The 24,437-nt window shown below is 36.5% G+C and overlaps 1 protein-coding gene across 4 annotated transcripts in view; it reads right to left on the bottom strand.

Moving 5' to 3' along the window:
- Positions 1 to 4,962: 4,962 nt before the first annotated feature.
- rnf38 (ring finger protein 38) overlaps positions 4,963 to 24,437 on the bottom strand; it is a 38,298-nt gene continuing 18,823 nt past the window's right edge. For 2 of the 4 annotated variants that reach the window (XM_048197508.1, XM_048197507.1), the window contains exons 4-13: positions 14,070 to 14,263; positions 12,723 to 12,978; positions 11,811 to 11,990; positions 11,254 to 11,421; positions 10,445 to 10,606; positions 9,476 to 9,579; positions 9,279 to 9,375; positions 9,010 to 9,131; positions 8,693 to 8,792; positions 4,963 to 7,336 (exon numbers count right to left, since the gene is read on the bottom strand). In XM_048197508.1, the coding sequence (XP_048053465.1) occupies positions 7,274 to 7,336; positions 8,693 to 8,792; positions 9,010 to 9,131; positions 9,279 to 9,375; positions 9,476 to 9,579; positions 10,445 to 10,606; positions 11,254 to 11,421; positions 11,811 to 11,990; positions 12,723 to 12,978; positions 14,070 to 14,263 (1,446 nt within the window). In that variant the 3' untranslated portion in view covers positions 4,963 to 7,273. The remainder of the gene's footprint in view (positions 7,337 to 8,692; positions 8,793 to 9,009; positions 9,132 to 9,278; positions 9,376 to 9,475; positions 9,580 to 10,444; positions 10,607 to 11,253; positions 11,422 to 11,810; positions 11,991 to 12,722; positions 12,979 to 14,069; positions 14,264 to 24,437) is intronic. The other 2 variants (XM_048197505.1, XM_048197509.1) reach the window with 2 other exon arrangements.

The raw sequence follows: 24,437 nt of genomic DNA, 5'->3' as shown, positions 1-24,437 counted from the left end.
CTGGCATGCGCGAGAGCGCGGGGGAAAGGAATTTAACGAGAACAATAGAGCAGTTCCGTTACCGCTCCAGTTACGGCCAGATATCTCTCTCGCGCTCTCTCTAAATGTATAATATAATATAATATAATATAATATAATATATTTTAAACATAACTCTCTCTCTTGTCTGCCTGTCTCCCTCACAGTTTAGTATATTATAATAATTTATTAATATTGGGACATACAGTACTCTGACTGAAAACAATCCTAACATACACATAAGAAGTGTCAGACCGATAGGTCAATAAATCTGTCGATTTTTTGCAAAAGTAAATCTAGAGTTGCATTTCCTGTAGAAAATATCAGGGCATGGCTGCACAAGTTTTAGGTAAATTCATAATTGGAAAAGTTTCAAAATCAATGGATAGAGGGAGAGAGACAGAGACTGATAACGAATATGCAATTGTTATATGTGAACCTGGACCACAAAACCAGTCATAATGGTCAGGTTTTTTTTTAAATTAAGATTTATACAACATATGAACGCTGAGTAAATAAGCTTTCCATTGATGTATGGTTTGTTAGTGTTATGGTTATGGTTATGTGGCCGAGGTACAACTATTTGAAAATCTAAAATCTGAGGGTACAAAAAAATATTGAGAAAATCGCCTTTAAAGTTGTCCAAATGAAGTCCTTAGCAATGCATATCCACTCACAATTTTTTTTTTATATATATTTATGGTAGGAAATTTACTAAATATCTTCACGGAACATGATCTTTACTTAATATCCTAATGATTTTTGGCATAAAAGAAAAATAATTTATAATTTTGACCCATAGAATTGGCTATTGCTACAAATATATCCGTGCAACTTATGACTGGTTTTGTGGTCCAGGGTCACATTTGTCCCCTGGAATTGACTTTCAGAGTAATTTTTATCTTAAAGAGGATGTATATAACCACATAAATCTGTCAAATACTCGACCCTTAATCATGTGACGGAAATAAATACTCAATTATGGCCTACCTAAATGGTTACCTAAAAAAATCAAATCATCACACACCACAGTAGCCATAAATAATGTATGATGTATCATAAGACAATAAACAGTCTAGAATATGTAATACCTGCTATGTAATTAAGTATATTTCATAATACTTATAGGCCTAATTACATATACTAATGTATTAAATGTAGGCATACAAAATATTATGAAATATACTTAATTACATAGCAGGTTTAAAAAGAAAAAAAAAATCTACAAAATGCAGTGCACCAGCTAAATTTGGCATTTTTCCTCCCCCAAATTATGTCTGATGAATTTTTAGTCCCAGGCCTTGGTTCATTTCTGACCCTGCTCCAGTGTGCCACTTTTGGAAGGCAAAAAACGTCCATGTCTATTGTCAACAGTGTAGCGATGTAGAAGCACAGCTCACACTGAAGCCACTTTCAAACCAAGCAGCTTTCTGTTAGTTAACATGTCAAATCCACGTGACCACCCTGAACCCCGCTGCAATTCAGATGTTTAATACTTTACATTAGGGGTTTGTTCAGAATCAGTTGCAGCCTGATGACCAAATAAACTTATTCGAAAATTTAATGATTTTATTTTAGGCCAAGAAGTTCAAAGGTCAACTCATTTTCTTCAGCTTACGACCAGTCGTGGTGCTGTTCAGTCAACTCAGGATGGGGAAGCAGAAGAAATAATGCTAGACCACTGGGTTCAAGAGTTTTTATGCAGGATAAAAGTGGCCATTGGTGAATGAATGAAGAGTCTGGTAAGGTACTACATATAAATCCACCCCTAACTCTAACCATGCTGAGCTTGAATAGTAGATGAGCTTGTCAGGCACAAATCAGGGAAGAACAGTCAGTTTTTGTGCTAACGTTGGTCAAGAGGGATTTAAACCCTCTGCCATCAATTCTTATGATAAAAGAATTAGGCCTCTTGTTGAAAATCAGTTGGCCAGCACAGTTTTCTATCTAATGTTGACATAATTCTTGAATAAATCAGGACAAAAGATTTTTGAAAGTGCATCCTCTTTCAGCTAATGTTGCCCACAACCACTTCTGCAATAAAAGAGGAGTTTGTGGTGGTTTTCTTTCCACTTTTTCAAGAGTTTAAAATACCAACAAATGTGAGGTATTCTAAATATAAATGAGCCTAAATTGTATAGCTAATACAACTTAATAAGGTAAAGAAATAAGCTAGATGCTAAGTGTTACAATGGTACATTTAGCCTATATAAACAGTTTATTTAGCCTTTTCTAGTTAATTTTTGTTGCTGTTTTTTTTATTAGCATGAAACAAATTAAGCAACTGCCATTGAGCTGAATAAAACTGCTGACGGGTAGCTTACTTCAGGTATTAATAGATAGTCTAAGTGCTTTTCAGCTGTCTACCCACAGCGCACATTTTGTATGTCTCCCTTTTTTAACAACACACCTGATTCAGATAATGCTTCTCCATGAACTGAACTGAGTGTGTCAGATAGTAGAAGCATACAAAATGTGCATTGCTTTGTGTCCCCAGGACCAGGACTGAAATATGATGTTCTTATATTGCATGAGCAATAGGTGTTATTACACTCCAGCTTTATTGCCTGGTCTGAGTTTCTTTTTCTTTTCTTTTAGTAGCCATACGCCCCCTGCAGGAAGGACAATTTACTGTAGGCTATGTTATTCACAAAGTAGGCCGGATGAATGAATGAGTGATTGATTGTATGTTACCCTGATGTTACCCAGTTTTACAAATTAATTTGATTCAATATTTTATACGAACAAGCACAGTCACAGATGTTTTATGATAGAATTAATTGTATGAAACATATTTTAATGATAAGCAATCGTGTTTCTATCAAGCAGGTGTGTTATTCTTCCGGAGAAACCTGGTTAAGGTAGGTTTTGGAGCTGGTATGCTGGTTTGAGGTAGTTTATGCTGGTCCTATGCTGGTCCAGGACAGCTCAAAACAGCATACCAGCTCCAAAACCAGCATATGCTGTTTTTTCAGCTGTAAGCTACCCAGGCCAGCTAACGTTCTCAGAACTTTGGTTAACATTCTTGCAACGTTCTCTCAGATGAACAAACGTTCTTCCAGTAATGTTGACAGAATGTTTGTTCACAGTTCTCTGGTCTTTAATAAACTGTATCAAAATGTTAGCATAAAATGTTAATACATACTTAACGGAACGTTTTTCTGAAAAAAAATTTGTTCGACGTTCGTATGTTTCGGATTCAAAGAACATTCAAAAATAACGTTCCAATAATGTTATAAAAAGGATAAAGTTGAACTTTCCCTTAATGTTTTCCCTAATGTTCACACAACCAAGAAAAATGTTTTTACGTTAAATGTTTGAAGGTTCTGAGAGAACATTCAGAAATAAATTCGTTATCCAAACACGTAATTAGCTTGGTATAGTTATAGTATACGCAAACATTTCTTTATAAAATATTTTATATTATATTCCTATATATGTCATACATTTAAAGCCAAAGTTTACCTGCTAGTGCCTCAAAATTCCTTCCTTCCTTGCTCAGCATCCTGATGATAATATGATTCCAGGCTCAATGGGGTGTAATGAATGTAAAGATGAGATGCACAGGAGAGAACAAGGACAACACTTACATACAGAGACAAGCCCTGAGCACATTGCAAAAAGAAGAAACAATGTGGTAGGCTATTATAAACAGATGTTGGCTTCAGAACTGTTTCTCATTTTTTCTGCTGCCTGTAATTGTGCTGTAGAGCCTTCCTTACCTAACTGGACTTAAAATAGACTTCGACTCGGGGGCTTTGTTTTGGCATCACAAATTGCTACCACAGAGAATCAATCAATTGTTGCAAATCTCAAATTGTGGAGCAACTTCGTACATCCTTTTAGATGCACTCTTCCAAGCATAGAGCTTCATATCAATGAGATTATAAAACTTGTTTTACAATTTAGAGCATATTCAGTATGATTAAGTCATTCAGGTAACATACAATGCATGTGTGGATGACATGTTCTGTATTTATTTATATCTTTAGCTAAAGGCTAATACATGCAGAGAAGATGCAGTGGATTGGATTGCTGTCTAGACCTTGACCTGTCAAAGTTTGACCAACTGTTGAGACTTCTCTTGAAGTTTCAAGTAGCAACGTTGCAGACAAAACCCCAGATACTTTGGTTTGGTGTAAATGAAATGATTCTTTAACAAGAATCAATAAACTTTTTTCAATAGTCGCTTCTGCATAAATATATGTATGCAGGATTAAAATGTCTGTATAAAGCACAGTTTCAGCTTTTGTTGTCCAATCAAGCTAGTAAATTTTATCTACTATTGAGTGTGATATTTTAAAATATTATGGATGCATTTTGCATGTAAACATTACATCCCCTATGACAAGTTAAAGGGATAATTCACCCAAAATGCAATTCCTGTTATCATTTGCGCTCTACTTTTCTCTTCTGCGGAACATCAAAATTAGAATGTCTGCGCTGCTCTCTTTCATACAGGGAAAGTGGTCTGTAATCAGAAGGATAAAGAAAACAAAAAAGTCCTGTACCATATTCCAAGTCTTTAAATCCTGCTTTCATTCTTACTGTATGGAAAACAGCAGCTTGGACATACTGCTAGAAATGTTTCTTTTGTGTTCCTCAGTAGAAATTCATACAGGATGTGAAAAACATGAGGGTGAGTAAATGATTATTTTCATTCTGAGGGGGGTGAAATATTCATTTAACCCAGCCGTAAGACTTGAAAATGAGAATGAAGACAACAGAGATAAAGAGATGAGATAAGGATGGAAAAAAAACAAAAGAACAGAAAAGTTCAAGGAAGAGAACATTATACATTTATTACTGAGCCACCCTTTGAAATCCAAAAGACTGGGAATAGGGGTCAGAGACAAAGAAAAAAAATATTTGCACTACTAAGTAAAGCATTACTAGTAATATCTCATAAAAAAAAAAAAAAAAAAAAAAAAAAAAATGTACAAATGTTTGTTAAAAATTTTTATATCAAGCCTTCAAATGATTTTGGTTACAGATATTATACATATGAAACTACAACATGTTAAATGATACAATTGTATTTTTAATGGTAAGAATTAAAACAACCAATAAACAAACGCAAGAGAATTCATAAGCTCTCTTATTGGTTTTGCAAAAGAATAAGGGGGGGAAAAAAACATAAATAGTAAAACTGAGGTAACTGCTATTGTACCAAGCAGGGAAAAAATAAAACTCCTATAACACAGAATGACAATGGTTAAGTAAGGTAATGCACATTTGTTGTTTGAAAAGAAAAAGAATTCATAATTTTCTGGTCGCCATGAATTTGACTTATGACACTAAAGCAGACAACACTGGAGAATGGTTTAAAGGCATCTCTCATTAAGACACTGCAGGCTCTGAGACTACATCACAGAATTCATATGACACTTTCTACACCAGTCATAGAGCCTACATAATGCACGACAGAGGCAGTTATATCCATTCATATTGATAATGATAACAATGCATGACATAAAATGATCATACACACACAAAACACCCCTCTAGGTCATACCGCATCTCAGGCATTCATTATAAAGTAACGCACATGGCTATGAATGGCTATAACAGCCTTATGGAGGCTGTATGAGTGGATGCACTGGAAGGCTGTATTAAAAAAAACAAACAAACAAACAGCTAACTGTATAGAGAGGGCAGTGAGAGAGCAAAACGACAAATGAAAAGACGTTAACCGTTTTCTAAGACCAGAAACCTTTTGGGGATGAAGGGAAGATAATACGCCACAATTCAACGGTCTGTGTGCGTTTCCCTCCCTTTTGTCCTGCAGAATCTGTGCATTTCCTTTTTTTTTCCTTTTTTTTTTTAAAAGAAGCGCAAATGCTATGAAATAACCTTGAACAGGCATGTACACGCACATACCCATGAGTCCCCGATTACTGAATTAAGGCATATGAAACCAAATAATGACCCAAATTCAAAATTAGAGCTAATTTTGGTAAACCCGAGAGTATTGTGGGTAACACTGCTACAGGATTAACTGGCATACAACTAATTTCCTAGGCAAAAAAAATAAACTTAAGATGGAGAATCATCATTTTAAGAGATGCTAGACTTAAGGCGAATACCGGGATTTAATCGGTGTTTACGCAGCCGCCAAACGATAATAAACGACACTATGGTGCCTTAAGTGCTAAATGAGAAAAGTGGTGATTTGTCTACACAATCAATCTGCAGGACTGGCTATGGATTAGGAATACATATTTAATGGTTTAAAACGGTTATTTTTGTTTTGCAGATGGCAATAATATTGAAAAATGTGGCGGGCGGCAAAAAAAAAAAAAAAAAAAAGAAAAAAAAATTGCAGCAGGATACATCTATTAAGAACTTTGAGAATATTCCACTGCCCCTCCAAACCAATCACGTCATGTCAGTGCGCATCCTCAGCCAATCCGAGACGAGAATAAAAGTGAGAGTGACAAGCCAGTGTTCTGTACCACACATTTGGGATAAATAACAAACAATTGATTCTCTAATACACACACACACACACACACACACACACTCTTTCACACAAAAGCACACACACCTCACAGTTTTCCAATTCTATAAAGACTGCTAAATCATAATTGAGCAAGACCCACCCAAAAGCCCCTTTTTATGTATAGATATAATTTGAATCTTACGCAATCTTTTGTTCCATTTTTTGAAGACAATTTTTTTCCTATTAAAAAAAATGAATTTTGTAATTTGTCCCTCTATATTGATACATACATATTTATATATAGCTATATTTGTTGGTAAAATATAAAAGCCCATGCTCACAACATTAACCTTCGTAAAGACCACCACACCACGGTGTGCTCACATAGCCGGGAATGTTAGTGCACATACACACACACTCATTCACACGAGACTGCAACATACCAACACCCACCCCCAAAGGGGAGAACTAAACTATATATATTTATATATTAAAAAAAAAAAAAAAACAATATCAGAACCAGAACATAACCAGAATGATAATATGAACCATAATCTTTGGACTTCCACTCAAAGAATTAGTGATCAAACAACCAAAGGGACGTGTGTGTGTGTGTTTGTGTGAGTGTGTCTCAGTTAGTTGGATATTCATAGATGAATATCAAACAATGATTTTGTTTTCACAAATCGTTTGCAGCAGTCATCTGTGTGTGAGGAGTAATTTTGCATGTGGAAGTTAATTGAATGTAACAGGGTAGGAGAATGACAGAAGTGTTTAGTGGTGTGCATGTATGTGTGTGTTCGGTGAGCAGCATCACTCGGAATCCCGCTGGACTTCAGAGGCATCTGCTCGGCAAATAGGACAGGTTCTGTTAGCCTAGAAGACAGAAGAGGACAGACTGTCAAATTGGTCCAAAATAACATATGGTTAATAACTGGGGGAAAGATGTAGTTAGGCAAATCACACTAGCAAAATCCCACGGGCAAAAAAAAGGTTCATTGACAATAGTGTCGTGATATATGAAGTTGCTTTCAAACCAAGCAGCTTTTTGTTGGTTAACGCAGCAAATTCGGGTGACCAACTTGAATCAGTTGTGAAATCAGCATGGGGAAATCTTTTGCCCTCACTTGAAATTCTAGATTGTGTGGATTTCTATTGAAATGACTGAAATGAATTAAAAAGTGACTGCACCTTAAAGTGATAGTTGACCCAAAAAATGAAAAGTCATCATTTACAAACCCTCACATTGTTCCAAACCTGTACAAGTTTCTACACAAAAGAAGGTATTTTGAAGAATGTTGGTAACCAAACAGTTGACAGTAGCCATTGACTTGGGGAAAAAACAAAAACAAAAACAAAAACGATTAAAGTAAATTAAATGGCTACCGTCAACTGTTTGGTTACCAACATTCTTCAAAATATCTTCTTTTGTGTTCAACAGAAGGAAGAAACTTGTACAGGTTTGGAACAACATTGGGGGGCTGCCAGGTTCACACAACAAAACCCGCCCAATTGCTACTCAAAACTTGCCCAATTGCATTTCAGGGGGGTCCCCCGGTAAAAAAAACGCGTTCCGGGGGATAAAATCCGTGTTTTTGGTGGGGTTCTCCCGGTAAAATTCGCATTCCAGGGGCCAAATATCATGTTATTTGGGGTCGCTTCAACCCGCGGACATGAAAAACAACCAGTGGCAACAGTGTTAAAGTAGCCCAATTCAACAGGAAAGCCACAGACTTGGCAACACTGGGGGGCTTGGAGATGACAATTTTCATTTTTGAATCACTCTTTAAAGAGAGTGTTCTCAACCAGGAAGCCTCAGCAAACCCCCAATGAGGCTTAGAGATGACTAAAAAGTATTTAAATTATTATTCATATATTAAAATAATCTAATCTAAATTACAATGCTAAAATTGTGTTTTTAAAATGTGTTTTTAAATTAAAGTTCTTGAAACTTTTAAAATCACAAAATGCATCTTGGTTAAATTACTTAATATATCAATACTCCTAGTTTCCATTAATAGAAAGATTGTCATAATTACAGAAGAAATACTAGAAATAGCCTATATCGGGGAGCCTTTGAATATTGTGCTGGACAATGCGGGCCTTTGAGTTAAAAAGGCTGAGATCCACTGAAATCCTTTACATAATTTATGGATATAACAACAATAACACCATTATTATATGAATAAATAAATACAATTAATTAATTAATTAATTAGCATGCTTACTTACCTTGAGCCATTTATCAACACACTTGGCATGGAATTCGTGATTACAGGGCAGTACTCTCAACAGCTGACGAGACTCGAAATCACACATGCACACTACACACCTGTAGGGAAAGAGGGAGGACATGATGTTATTAATTAACTTTATCCAACATCACGATTTTGGTAAATGCATTTTAAAATAATCAAAAGGAAAAGTGTCTACCGGTATTTTAGGTGTTGTAATTGGCTTTTTTTCCTTTTAGGAGTCCAAATATTACATGTAGGTCACAAAGTAGTTATAACTGTCAGTAATTTTTAAAGTTTGTTTATTGTACTCACAAAGTCTGCTCAGACTGATGGTTGCTGGGGTTGAATCTGTAGGAAGGCAGCTGTTCGATGTCGGCTTTCGTCAAACCTCTAGGCTTTGCTTCTCCGAGACGCTCAGCAAGGTTTAACAGAGCCTAGTCAAACATAATAAATACACATGTAAAATAGAATAACAAAGTATTCCTAAAATGTGATTGGTCTTTGAAAAGGATTATTAAAATGAAAGGATAAAAATAAATAAAAGGATTATTATGTTTCCCGAGATAATTATAGACTCTCACCTCATAATTCTCAACCTCTCCATCATCTACATCCAGCTCCAAGCTAATGGCGGGGCCCACTGCTGTCGGCTGGACTGGAAGAACAGATCTGTACCACCAAAAAAAACAAAGAAAAAAACCCAGATATTATTCTACAGCTCATTGGCTCTCCAACACAACACTTTGATGCATGTTTGCATCAAATGCATGTAACTCACAGGAAGTAGGGCAGCAGACTTGGGTGGTACGGAGGTGGAGGTACGGCCTGCTGAGAGCGGTAGCGTCTGCCTGTGATTCGCCGAGGCATGAAGTGGGGATACGGCTGGAGAGAACACGAAACCATTTTTAGATTGTTTAGATTGCATTAGCAGTGTTTCCACTGTCAGGCCAAAAGCGAGTATGCTAGTGCATGCCAGGGCCAGTCGAGTTTCCACTGTCACTTCTGGGGCTTCATCAGGCCTCTTCGGGGGCTTCCTCTGGGCCAACGGCCAGGGTTTTTTGGCCCGCCGAATACCTCGGACCAAAAGCGGGCCAACTAGGGCTTGAGGAGCGGTCATGAACAAAGGAGGAGTTTACCTGAATCAGCAGAGGGTCAACACTGCTGCTCATTTCCCATGCTCGACATTTAAAACAATTTTCAGCTCAAAACTCACTTTCAGACACCAGCGAGTGTGTGGGAATAAATGCAATTCTAAAGGCTACTTATGCAGACCATTGTCATAATAAATACATATAAGATCATGGAAAATACTGCTTGAAGAGTATATAAAGATTATAATCGTGTATTTATTTGGTTTCATCTGTCTCTTTGTTGATACCGGACTTCTGCATCCCCAAATTTCATATAATACATATACCCTGGTAAACCCATATTACTCATTAAAATTAATAGAAATGATAATTCTTTCTAAAGAAACGTATTTTTTTTCTAAATGTTTTAACCTTTGGACTTTAGTGGAGTTGTTTTATGCATTCCTTTGATCACAAATAAATGGAAAAAGGCACAACTGCATAAGTAGGCTATTACGTGTCTCTTTTAACATGCAATAATGAAACGCAGCTTGATTTTGGCCTCGCAGCTCAAGGTCCAAGGCCCCTCCCGGCACGTTGTTAGCCCTTGTTCGCACTGGCCCGACAGTGGAAAAGCAGCTATTAATCAGAGGTGATAAAGCTAGAAGATCACTCACCACTCCAAAGAGCTCCTGGGGCAGGGGTTCATGGGAGAGGAACTGCAGTGGGGTAGAAGGAGGCAGAGGACTAGGATGGCCAGAGTGAGGATAGTTAAACCCTCCACCTACTGACAGGTGATCCCCCAACAACTCCACCTCATTCTCTATCCTCTGCAGTGGCTAAAAAAAGGTTTTGATTGTCAGCATGTGTGCTGTAAACATTCAAATATTTTAAATGCTTTAATTTTAAATGTGTGTGTATATATATTTTAGAGTTTGGGGCCAGTCAATTTTTTGATACTTTTACTCAGCAAGTGTGCATTAAATTGATTGAAAATGACACTAAAAGACATTTATAATGTTACAAAATTTTCAGCAGTTATTTAAAATAAATGCTGTTCTTTTGAACTTTCTATATTGATCAAAGAATCCTGAAAAATAAATTATTATGGTTTCCACAAAATTATTAAGCAGCACAACTGTTTTCAACATTGATAATGATAATAATAATAATAATAATAAAAATGTTCTATTATACTAGAATGATTTCTGAAGGATCACGTGACACTGAAGACTGGAGTAATGGCTGCTGAAAATTCAGCTTTGCCATCACAAGAATATTAAAATAGAAAGCAGCTATTTTACATTGTAATAATAATTCACAATATTACTGGAATTTTGATTAAATAAATGCAGCCTTGGTAAGCATGAGACCTATTTCAAAAACTTTTTTTTTTATTTTTTTTTATGTACAAACCCCACACTTTTGAATGATAGCATAAAAACAAAATTATAAATATTGTGTGGGCATGTGATTGTATACTCACAGATCGAGACTGTTGCGTCTGGAAGGGTAAGAACTGTCCAGGAGTGGGGAGGTGGGGCGGATGATGTGACAGATGCGGAGGATGAAGCAGGAAGGGTGGATCACTGGAGAGAAGAGATGGAAATGCGTACGGCACTGGCAAATGCTGCACTGAACATGCCGGCAACATCTGCAGATCAAAACAAACAACAAATGATTTCAGACCATTACAAATGGATATTGCACCCTCAGAGCCAAGGTGAAAAAAAAGTACACTTCTATAATGTAGTTAAATATTTCATGGAGTCTCAAAATAGCACAGTTGAGTACACTTAGATGTTCTTAAGATAATCTTAAGAAGTACTAAAGAAGATTTTTTAGTATATTAAGTACAAAATTAGTGCGTGAATACAGAGCACTTTAAATAAGTATAGAATGTACTTTTTTTTTTTTCCACCTGGGAAATTAAAACATGAATGTAACAACTTCCTACCACTGGAGGGCAGCATATCCAAACAAATCAAATGAGCTCAAAAAATAAGTGATGCCATTCGGTTATGTACCCTGATATGTACTTACTGGAGGTGGTACGCTACAGATTGGATAGTGTTGCTGTCCGCTGAAGACCACAGAACAGGCAGGCACCTGCTGCTGAGAAGAGCATGCTGGGAGATGCTGTCCCGTACAGAGGGGAGCAGGTAGACCATGGGGCGGCACTGGAGAAACTGTATATGATACCGGCACCGTACCCTGAGGAAGCTAACACACATAAAAACAATATATTGTATATTAATAACAAAGTATATATATATATATATATATATATATATATATATATATATATAAGAAGTCAAAGTCATTACTTTTGTTAAATGTCCCAAATATGTTTGAATTATAAATCAACCATCATAAAAATGGCTTCTTCTATAATCGTAATGCTAGATGAAATCCAGTATCTGCTTGTTAAGTTGGGTCCGAGCCTCTACTTGTTTCAATTGAGAATCTGAACAGCTGTTTATGAACACTATTTATACATATCACACATTTAAGCTTTTAAAAACTCAGTGTACACTACAGTCTCTGGGCTCACAGTATCCCAGCCACCAATATTTTAACGATTCATAAAACATGAATCACTGTCTGGCCACCTAAAATGTCAGTATAGAGATAAAGGTTAGGATCATAATTTTTCGGTAGTACTACATCATACCGTGAGTGTATATTAGCATCATTAGTTGTTTGCTTTTGACATCTGATAGAGCGTTTGGAACCGGAAACAGAGACAAGTGACGTCAGACTTAAACGGATAAGATTAAAAAAAAACAACACCACATTTCTACAAGAGATGTGGGGATACACGTCACACCAAAAAAGTTATGATATAGGACATCACAGTCTGCTTAATATTCTCAGATGGAAACCACATTAGGGCACCTCTGGGCCCTGTTATGATCTCACCGAGACACTGAGCTCCTGCCCCAACCCTCTAACCTGCTCATGGAGGTCCATCACCATGGCACCCTGCTGTGGCGGGTGCAATAACCGTGGCGAGAGCGTGGGGGGGTGAAAGGCCCGAGGCTCATCAAGGCCGGGTGGAGGGTGGGATGGTGGCTGGCCATAGGGATGAAGAGAATGTGGGTGAGGAGGGTGGCGGTAGTTTTCATCCTGCCCCCCACCGGGGGAACCATGAGGGGGATGGTGCCGTGACAGACGCTCTCGTCGGCCACGCTGACGCCGCACTGGAGGACTGCGCAGAAAGAGTCACATTTATTTATAACGTCTGCACCGAATGCTTATATAAAAGACCTAAAATTATGTAAAGTAAAAAAAAAAACAAAAAAAAAAAACAAAGCCTTTATTAACAACATAACGTAATTTGTTTATATTATAATATATCCATTGGCTGCAATGAATGTTTATTTAATGTTTATTAGTAAACAACTGTTTACAAACAACAGCCTTCATTAGCATTCACTATTGTTTATTATATTATATCAATTAGCTGTATTATTTAATATTATTTAAAATTGTGCATATATATATATATATATATATATATATATATATATATATATATATATATATATATATATATATATATATATATATATATATATATATATAGGCTATTTTTTTTTATTTATTTTTTTTTATTATTAAATCTATAAATAAACATTAAATACAGCCAATGGAATGGTCAATATAATATAATATAACTAAAAATTTGTTTAAAAACAGCCCTCATTAACATTCACTAAATTTATATTATATTATATTATATTAATTAAAAATTTGTTTAAAAACAGCCCTCATTAACATTCACTAAATTTATATTATATTATATTATATTATATTATATTATATTGACCATTCCATTGGCTATTTAATGTGTATTTATAGATTTAATAAAAAAATTATAAATAAATAAATAAATAATAGCCTTATTTAACATTCACTAAATGTAAAAAAAAAAAAAAAAAAAAAAAATATTTTATTATTACTATTGTTGTTGTTGTTAATAATAATAATAATAATAATAATAATAATTATTATTATTATTATTATTATTATTATTATTATTATAAATATTATTTAGTTCTATTAATCAGCTTTATTAATATTGCTCAATGAGGGTCTAAAGAACTAAAGAGACCAGAATTATGGGCTTTCACCCCAAAATTACTAATTTTCTATCAGTAATTTATACAATTCACAATACAGTAATCCAATTTGTTACAATGTACTATACAAACAAACCTGACAAATGTCATAACACAGCATGAGCTGACATCTAATCATGACAGCAATTAGTACTAGCAGTCAAAACTAACAGCATACCTGCGTCTGTGCCGTGCAGGTGTGTGGCAGCGCTCGGGGTGGTAGTGTGGGTGGGGATAGGGGTGTGGCCTGCGACTGGGCGGAAGCTCCCATGGTCTGATTGGTGGCGAGGGTGTGGAAGGAGGGGCCGAGGTAAACTCCAATACAGACTGCTGGGAAAGACGCTGTCTCTTCGGACTAGGAGAATCCTCCGTCTAAGGGACAAAAAAAAACAAAACACATAAATCACTCATTAACTCATCTACAATTACAAACCACACATAATCAAACTGCATCATTGCATTTGGTGCACTTAAAGGAACAGTTCACCCAAAAATTTGTTAAAATGTCATGCTAAGTTTGAATATTTGGAAGTGCAAATGAGCTTTGAAAGCTAAGCTACAGTGGATTTTGTGTGAATTTCAGACTGTTATTCACATAAAGCTATCATCTGAAGATAAATTATTGTTCAGAAGACTTTAAATATGAGTTGTGCACTACTTTTATGGTGTTTTTGGATTGCAAGCAGCTTGAACATTCTGCTAAATATTTCTTTTTGTGCTTCACAGAAGTCAATCAGTCACACAGGTTTTTTTTTTTTTTAAATGAATTCCTTTCCCACAATATGATAAGCCTTTTTTGTTTTATTTTGTACTAAATAAAACAAAATATAATAATAATAATGTTATAATAAATATTGCTCACTGCTCCACTTAAGGACAAAATAAATTACACCACACAAGTAATTTTGTACCACAGAAATTTCCCACTAAACGATAATTCAGGATTGCGAACATTTAGTGCAAAAAGCAAAAAAAAAAAAAGTTTTGTACAGTTGATTTTGCCTATTGAGAGCACAAGCAGCTATTGTGACTGGCGGCATTAGTGGCATTTCCTGTCAATGACATCACTGCCTCTGTTGCCTAAGGCAGTGTGAGGTCACTTCCCGAAAGTTTGAGGAAACCCATGGCTTGTTGCTCAACACACGCACACTTGCTCAGCCGGTGTTACTCAAACACATTCATCTCTCCAAGTCAGCTGTCTCCTCTAAGACATGGAGAAACATGCAGCGACACATGAGTCAGTATGTGTAACAAAGGCTTGAACATGCAGGAATATCTGAATACAGCATATCAGCTTCATCGAACACTCACCTTTTACTGGAAGTCAACACATACACGTGATTACTCATGACTGAACACACACACATACACACTTTATTGCCTGATGTGTTTGTCAAAACCTGGGCCTACTCAGTTTGGAAGAGTCATAGTTTAACAAGGGGCGAGATCAGAAAAGGGATGACTGACTTTCTAAAGAACTTTCGGGTGACTAACAAGTTACTCAGACAAACTTTCAAACACAAACCCTCTCTGTAAGGCTTTCAAGACGCAAACTAGAGGAAAGTCTTAAAAGATCACACGTGTGACTTCGGCGAGAACCACATGGGACATGCAAACAAACGGACAGTACACACACACACACACACACACACACACACACACACACACACACACACACACACACACACACACACACACACACACACACACACACGTTGTGGGTGGTAAAGTGAGCTCACAAAACTGGGTTAAGCCAAGTGTGGAGATAGATACACAGAGCAGCCGCTGATACTGGGGAAGTCTTGGGTGTGTGTGTGTGTGTGTGTGTGTGTGTGTGTGTGTGTGTGTGTGTGTGTGTGTGTGTGCGCGTGTGCGTGTGCGTGCCGTGTGAGACAGAGAGAGAGAGAAATCAGTAACAGGAAACAGCTGGGGAGTAGGCTAGTCTTATCTGCATATGGGTTTGAGTCAGGTTTATTTGAATGTCTCCTGAAACCGATACACCATATATTCCCCCATCTCATTTTCCATGAGGTAAAATTGTCACTTCGATCTGTGTAGTCCTCCGGCAGATACTCCTTTACATCTCTCCGTGTGAGAGGTGAGACCTTGTAAAGCAACGTCTTTGTCAGCTGCCTGATCCCGTTCAAAACAATGACATCAACCTACAGTGTGCAGCGTACACACACTCTCACACACAAAATGTGACTATATACATGTTTGAAATTAACACGGTCATTTGCAAGTTTATCATTTCTCAAATGAGGGATTTTTTTTTTATCATTGATCATGCTGCATCTGTGAAATTTTAATTGTGTTGAAATATGCCACAATTTATGAATATTTCCCCTCAATTAAAAATGCATTGCATTAGGTTGCGTAAAAAAAAAAAAAAAAAAAAAAAAAAAAAAATTATATTATATTATATTATATATAGTGGTATTTTGGTGGTATTGTTTTTTTTTAAGAATTTAACACTTTATTCAGCAAAGAGTTAAAGTCAAATGTGACAGTAAAGACATTTATAATGTTACAAAAATTTATATTTCAAATAAATGCTGTACTTTTGAAATATATATAAAAGGATCACAGTTCCCACCGAAATATTAAGCAGATGTTTCAACATTGATAATAATAAGAAATGTTGCCTGAGCACCACATTTTGGAAATGGCTGTTGAAAATTCACTGAAAATTTACTGTATTTTTGATCAAATAAACGCATCCTCTAAAATCTTACTGACCACACATTTTTGAATGGTAGAATATAAATCAAGTTTTTATAAAAAAATAAAATAAAATAAAATAAAATAAAATAATAATAAAAAATAATGTTTGATTTATAAATAAATTAGATGTCAAACAGAACTTTATTCTTCACTGACTGATAAACAAGAGTCTGGGTGTTTTAATAGTGTTGATGATATTTAATCTTACAAGTTATACTTTAACTTTGTTAGCTTAATTATTTTAAATTATCAATTAAAATTGAATAACCATTAAATAATGGAAAACAAACATAAAATGTAAATATTCTCACCACATTAATACTACAAACAGAAATTATCAAAACTGCATTCCAAAAACTTCCAAAAAGATTCCAATGGTACAACACAATACACTCAGAACGATCAAATCACTGAAACCAAAAAAAAAAAAAGACAACCATCCCACTGTTCTGAATTCTTCATGGGAAATTCATTTTATATACGGACACAGTGATTTACTAGACCAGGGCCTTGGAAAGTTGAAGATGTCATTTTCAGCACAGCTATGGAAGTTTTAACAGCCTTGTTCTAAAATTGGATATTAAAACTACAAGCGTGTTGAAACGCCTCTCCTGTTCTGACGGCCATATGGTCACACTGTCGGCCTGTATGACAACTTTATAATGAACATTCTGGTTCTTTCCACTGTGGTCTGACTACACTTAAAAAGACTTCATAAGAAACAGTCGCAACAATTACACAGCTGGCCTTTACTTTTATGAAAGTGCGATTTTTGTACTTGAAATATGGTTCTTCAAAAGACAATGGAAAAAAAAAGGTACCATGTTATGCATTTATGTCAGGGCTGTCAATTAACTTTTTTCATAGTTACTAACTAATGCATTCAGTTCATTTCACACATATGAGTTCAGACAAAACTCCTACTAGTCTTCCCTCAGACCTTTGGTTTCTTCAGAGCCATGAGAGGAGGTCAGGGGAGAGGAAGGTGAAGGGAAGGATGAGAAACTGGGGCTGGAGGGGGGAGTGGATGGATGGAAAGCAGAAATGGGGGGAGGACAGGAGTGATGCCTCAGGGGGCAGCAGGGTGAGGCTGAGAGGGGGAGAGTGCAGGACTGAAAATGATGAACTATGAACAGCGCCTGGAACACAGCCTCAGGACATTTAAACAACCATCCGAAAACACTAACCGTCAACATACACGGATGGACACTATACTCAAACTATCCTAACCAGTCATTTAAATGTTAAATATTCAATGTATAATATGTTAAATATTATTACTGTATAATATATTATATATTATCACTACTACTACTACCACCACTACCACTACCACTACTACTACTACGATCAGGGAACATTTTAACATATAGGGAACAGGGATCATAAATAAATACAATAAAATAAAATAAAATAAATGCATAAAATAAACCAAATTTTATTTTGATATGTAAGTGAGACATCTACAGTACGGTTTTAATAATAATAATAATAATAATAATAATAATAATAATAATAATAATAATAATAATTATAATAATATTATTAAGATTAACCCTAATATAACTATTACATATTATGTTAATTATTACATTGTAGTTACAATTAAACATTATTATTATTATTATTATTATTATATATGATATTAAATGTTTATTATATATTATATCCCTATTATTATATGAACTTCTAATTAGTCAATTACTATAGACTAACCCTAATATTATAATGATTATAAATGATTTTTAATATATAATAATTACTATAGACTAGCCTTAATATTATAAATTATTATATATAGCATTACATTTATTGTTATAATTATAACTAGTCATACACATACACACATATGTGTGTGTGTGTTTATTTTTTGATGACAATGTAGATTTATTTTTAAAAAATATATATTTTCCAAATAAGGACATTTGTCAAATATCCCTAAAGGCTGGTTTTGTCAAATTTGTCCTCAACTTACAGCTAAGTAAACACACCTACATAGAAACGCAAATGACCAGGCATTTAAGGGAAAAACAAAAACGTACAAATGCACGTAAAGGCAAAGGATCACACCAGTACTTCAGGACAAAGCCACACCGCAACCAAGATGCATGACACAAACACACACAGACACACACATCTGTCCAAAACCCAGTCAGACAGGTCCATTAGTATGAAACATTAATGGAGTCGTACATCCGTGTTTGGGTGAGACGGGTGGGTGAGGGGTACAGAGAACAAAATCTGAACATGCATGTGGACTTAACATGTTAGGAGAAGATTAGCAAAAACTTTTAACATACTCGGTGGTCTCACATTTTGACCTTTATTCATTGTAGCAGAGCATAAAATAGTCCCTAGTGTCACACGAGTATGAGGGAGCTCAACATCCTGCTTAAAAATTACAGCTCCAGGACCCGCCATCACATGCTCAACAAATACCAAGCCCTCTCTGCCTGGGGCCGCACTATCTAAAGGGAATAACCACTGCTATTGTGAGGGAGCTTGGTAAAGTGCTGAACACCCAGCCACTATATCCGTGTGATCTGAGAACAGCCAGCAATGCAGTGGATAACTAGGGCTGGGAATCATAAGGGATTTAAAGATTCTGGTTCTGATACCAATTCAACTTAACAATTCTATGTTCGAGGAGCATTTATGTAAAAGCAGATTAACTCAACTATGCCACTAAAATGATCATGTATGATTGCACAATAGCTTATACTAGCACTGAACGATGTATTAAAAAAAAAAAAAAACTTAAAAAAAAAAAATAAATAAAAATCCATAACATGCTCAATTTCAAATTGGAGAAAATTTGGCTTGGGAATATTAATTATGATCTGTGAGTCTGTGACAGGATACATAAGGAAGGCTACCAAGAAGTGTGACTGAAATAATATTCATTAGCCGAGCCTTTATCATAGTAGGGTTTGTACATTTACATACAGAATTCCACAGAAATCTTCTGGAGGACAGAATACAAGTGATGGGGGACAAATTTTCTGTGGACTCATGTGAACAAGAATAAAGCAAGCTAACAGTTTGTGTGTTGCAGAGCATAGGGAACTCCCTCTCTCGGATGACAGCATTAAAGGTCCCATGACATGCTACTTTTTGGATGCTTTTATATAGGCCTAAGTGGTCCCTAGTACTGTATCTGAAGTCTTTTTCCCGAAATTCAGCCTTGGTGCAGAATTTCAGCCACTACAAGCCAGTCCCACAATGAGCTTTCCTCAGGACGTGCCGTTTCTGGGTCTGTAGCTTTAAATGCTAATGAGAAGGAGAGAGGCGGGGCAAGGTGGAGGGTGGGTGTGGCCTTAACCAGCTTGCGGCTACAGTACCACGCGCTAATGTTGACAGTGGATGTATCGCAATGGCTCGTAGACACGCAGTCGTTCAAGCTTTTCAGTTTAACCTAGAATCTGATCCAGATGGAGAAGCACCGGATGAAGAAGTTGCAACTCAGCGGCTACAGCAGGATGTCTCCGAATGGTTAGTTTAAAACATTGTGTCTGGATACGGTACTTTAGTTGGTTTATGTATGCTGTTACAGTTATCACGTAGCTAATGCTAGCCTACATTGTTGGCTCTGCATGTTGCTCTGATTTTCTATCGTATATTATATACTATATATTACATCTCAGCTATAAACATTAACCAGCGCAACTAAATTAGTCAGACCTCTGCCATTATTACAAATACCTTTTCGGATAGGTGCCATTGTGGAAAATGTGCTACCATGCCAACATTTATTTGTTTACATATTTTATATTTCATAAATCTTAAAAGTTTTTACGATCTTATTACAATTACATCAAGCTCTGCAATCTGGAAATGTGGATATCGCGTGCGCCATAACACCAACAGCAGAACGGTTTCAAACAACAAAGAAATGTACAACACTCGCTTACAGTGTGTATTCACACACACACTTGATGATGTCTACCTTTCCATTAGCGACAGTAACTGGGCTGTATTGGCCTACGTTGAGGAAACAGTCGTCGGTGAAATGTGTGTCGCAGACATACAAAACTTTGGGAAGTTGTATCGGTGCATTACCAGAGAAAATAAAATTAACCCACTGTTTCTTCATTGGCTCGGATGAAGGAACTGAAAAAAATACTAAAGGTGTTCATTTGTACATCCAAACACTGAGCAACTGCCATGCTTCGCTCGTTTACAAGCCATGATGTCTCTTGAGGACAAAAAATAAAAAATAATAATAATATTGTGCTCAAATCTCACAGTAGTAGCTAATTTTCTCATGGGCGGGCAAAGCAGAGAAAGGGGAGGAAACCTTTCCCCTTATGACGACATATAGGGAAGATTCCAGATTGGGTCGTCTGAGCTTTCATTTTCTCAATTTACCCAGGGCTCGGTTTACACCCATCGCCTTTTCTAGCCACTCCGGGACCATATGCAGGCTGGGGGGAACTCATTTTAATGTTAAAAAAACTCATAAAGTGAAATTTTCATGCCATGGGACCTTTAACTATGGCATCAACTAAGTATCACAATTCATAAAGTTGCAATAAAAGCAAGACGACCACCAAGTGCAAGTGCAAGAAAAAAAACAACATGTTGGTACTTCTCAGTCTTCTCAGGTACTGATGTGTCCCTAGTGATTTTACCCATACACTTAGAAATCTGGGGTTAAATGCCTTGCAGAAGGGTACAATGGTGGTTATTCAGGGATTGGTCTTATGCGAAACTTCTCTTTTGCCAGCTCAGATCTTTAACCACTAGACTAAACTCATCTGAATGCAATGTTTTAGTCACAAAACTGCTACAATAAAAAAATGCAACTGCTAAAAGATTTCCTTTCGCACATATACCTGTACCAGCATTACGCTTAACTGGTAAATACCGGTTTTAACTAAAAATTCCCAAGTTTTGATCAAATAAAAAATTGTTAGTCAATGTCCGGTAAAAATATTAACACGTACATGTTTGCAATTGGGTAGGGGTGGGTCACAATGGTTGACTAGTCATCAACAGCTGACTAAAATAAATAATTTTTTTTTTTATTGTTATTATTGTTGTTGTTATTAAGGTTAAGCCATTATGACCTATCCCAACCCATTAAAAGCTCTCAAATAACAGACGCATCTGGAGGGAAAATATGAAAGTACTGAACTGCACTTACTGCATTCTTAAATTGTGATGTTGACATGCATTCTCTGTAAAGCTGCTTTGAAATGATATGTATCGTGAAAAGCGCTATAAAAATAAATGTGAATTGAATTGAATTGAATTGAAATACTTTGCTAGGCATCACGAGATGCCGCGTTTTCCAACCTCCCAAAACAACAATCAGCAGGAGATTCCACATCCTCACATGCCTAACCGAAGCACTGCTTTGATGTGAGAATCCACAATGTGCTTCTGTTTCAGTGTAATACTTTAATATTTAATAGGCTGAGTCTATAGAGTCCTTGCGCTGGGTGACTGCTCTTCAAACGCCGGGACTTTATGAAAGTGCTCCGAATAAGCGGGTCCCCCTCATCTCCTCCTCAGTCTCATTATTTTCCAGCCTTTCATTTCTCCTCCCTCTTTTCCTCCCTCTGACAGGCAAACCCATTTGAGGCCGTCTCTACATTCTACACCATAGAGAGCTTGTTTCTGCCTGTGCGGAGGCCTAGGAATGGACACACACACTCTCACACACGTCTCAGTTTCAGCACTCTATATTCAGGACCTCCCAAGAGCCAACACGTCCCGTTCTGCTGTTCATATAGACGGCCAGCAGCGAGCACAAAGCTTTCAAAACGGCTCCATACAACCCAAATATGCTTTGTTTAGTTCTGAACAGTCAGCACACACAGGATGAGACGCAGTTACCCACGGGCCCAAACACTCTCTTCTGTTCTGTTCTGTTCTGTTCTGTGTGTGTCTGTGGTTGTGCTCTCTCTCTCTCTCTCTCTCTCATACACACACACACACACACACCCACACCCACACATTTGTCAAAAAACAGGAAACAGTAAGGGCTGTTGGCCTGGTTTCTTTTCTGCCAGTAAGAGCTAAAGCAGCAAAAGCATTAAAGTTTTTTTTATGGGGCAAAATCCTCTCAGAAAAAACAGACTACATTCCCTTAGTTTCATTCGGCCATAACTCGCACCAACACAGCCCCATCAGTCTTTTTCCACTCCCTTCATTTCGACAGACATCCATTTCGACAGCCACTGTTCCCCTCTCTCCATGTCCCACAGCTGGAGGTGAAATCATTAGTGCCCCCGCTCCCCCTTTCCAAGCTTTCCTCTTCCTCCCTCTCTCTCACATCATCCCTTCTTCCTCTCCTGCCGACCGCTCGCATTCCTCCCCCTCCCCCTTTCCCTCCCTCACAGGGCCAGGTCCTCCCCCAGAGGCCTAATCGGCCAATCACAGAGCTGCAGTCAGCTAGCCCTCCTCCTCCCTTTGACTGTAAACACCATGGAGTAAAACTGGGCAGGAACTGCCTTTTGTTTTTTGTATCATCTACCCTCCCTCTCGCTCTTGATTTTAAAAGGCCAGCAATGACAGACCACCACATTTCCCATGTGAATGTGTATGTTGGTTACAGATTTATAATATTGAGTTTCTGAAGATGAAAGACCAGCAATAGTCTTGGTACAAAATAAGCCACATACAGTGACCCCAATAAGTATTTGGACATTTACAGCAAGTGTGCAATGGCAAAAATATTTAGTCTATAAGCAATCCATTTTTAAGTTGATTTCCCCTTAAAAAGTGGTTCTGTGCCATCAAAACAACACTGTTTTTTGGTGTGTAGTTTATAAAATTGTTCACTATTCATATTCATTCATAATATATCAATAATTCTTTATATAACACCACCATTTAAAAGTCCGGGGTCAGTAAGCTCAAAAATACAGCTCATATTCCATTTCAAAATACTCTAAAATGCAAATTACTCCTGTGATGGAAAGGTTAAATTATCAGCAGCCATTACTCCAGTCAGAAATCATTCTAACATGCTGATTTGATCCTCAAACATTTCTTATCAATGCTAAAAACAGATGTGCTGCTAAATATTTTTGTAGAAACCATGATACATTTTTTCAGGATTCTTTGTTGAACAGAACAACAGCATTTACAACCTTTTGTATTATAAACTTGTATTATTTATTGCCACTTTTTATCGATTTTAAAGATTTATGCTGAGTAAAAGTAATAATTTAAGAAAAAATATATATATACACTGACCCCAAACATTTGTATGGTATATATAGAAATTAATGCAAGCCAATAACTGGCCATAAAGGGATAAATGAAAAAATTAAAAAATTGTGTCACTGTTTACTCACCATTATGTTGTTCCAAACCTGTACGAGTTTCTTTCTTTTGCTGAACACAAAAGAAGATATTTTAAAGAATTTTGGTAATCAATCAGTTGATGGTAGCCATTGACTTCCATAATAGAAAAAAAAAAAGTCAATGTCTACCGTTGACTGTCTGGTTACCAACATTCTTCAAAATATCTTCTTTTGAAATTCATACAGGTTTGGAACAACATAAGGGTGACTAAGTGATGACAAAATTTTCATTTTTGGGTAAACTATCCCTTTAAAGGTCCCGTTTTTCGTGGTTTTTTGAAGCTTTGATTGTGTTTATAGTGTGCAATATAACATGTGTTCATGTTTCGCGTGTAAAAAAAACACAGTATTTTTCACATAATTTACTTATCTGTATACCGCTGTTTCCACTGTCATAAAAACGGGGTGACTTCCTTGCTCTATGAAGTCCCTCCTTCAGAAATACTTAACGAGTTCTGATTGTGCCAGCGGTTCCTATGTTGTGATTCGACAGCAGCTTAGCGCTC

This window comes from Megalobrama amblycephala, linkage group LG7 (genome assembly GCF_018812025.1).
Source record: "Megalobrama amblycephala isolate DHTTF-2021 linkage group LG7, ASM1881202v1, whole genome shotgun sequence".
NCBI classification, from domain to species: domain Eukaryota; kingdom Metazoa; phylum Chordata; class Actinopteri; order Cypriniformes; family Xenocyprididae; genus Megalobrama; species Megalobrama amblycephala.
This window is presented reverse-complemented; position numbering and strand designations above follow the sequence as displayed.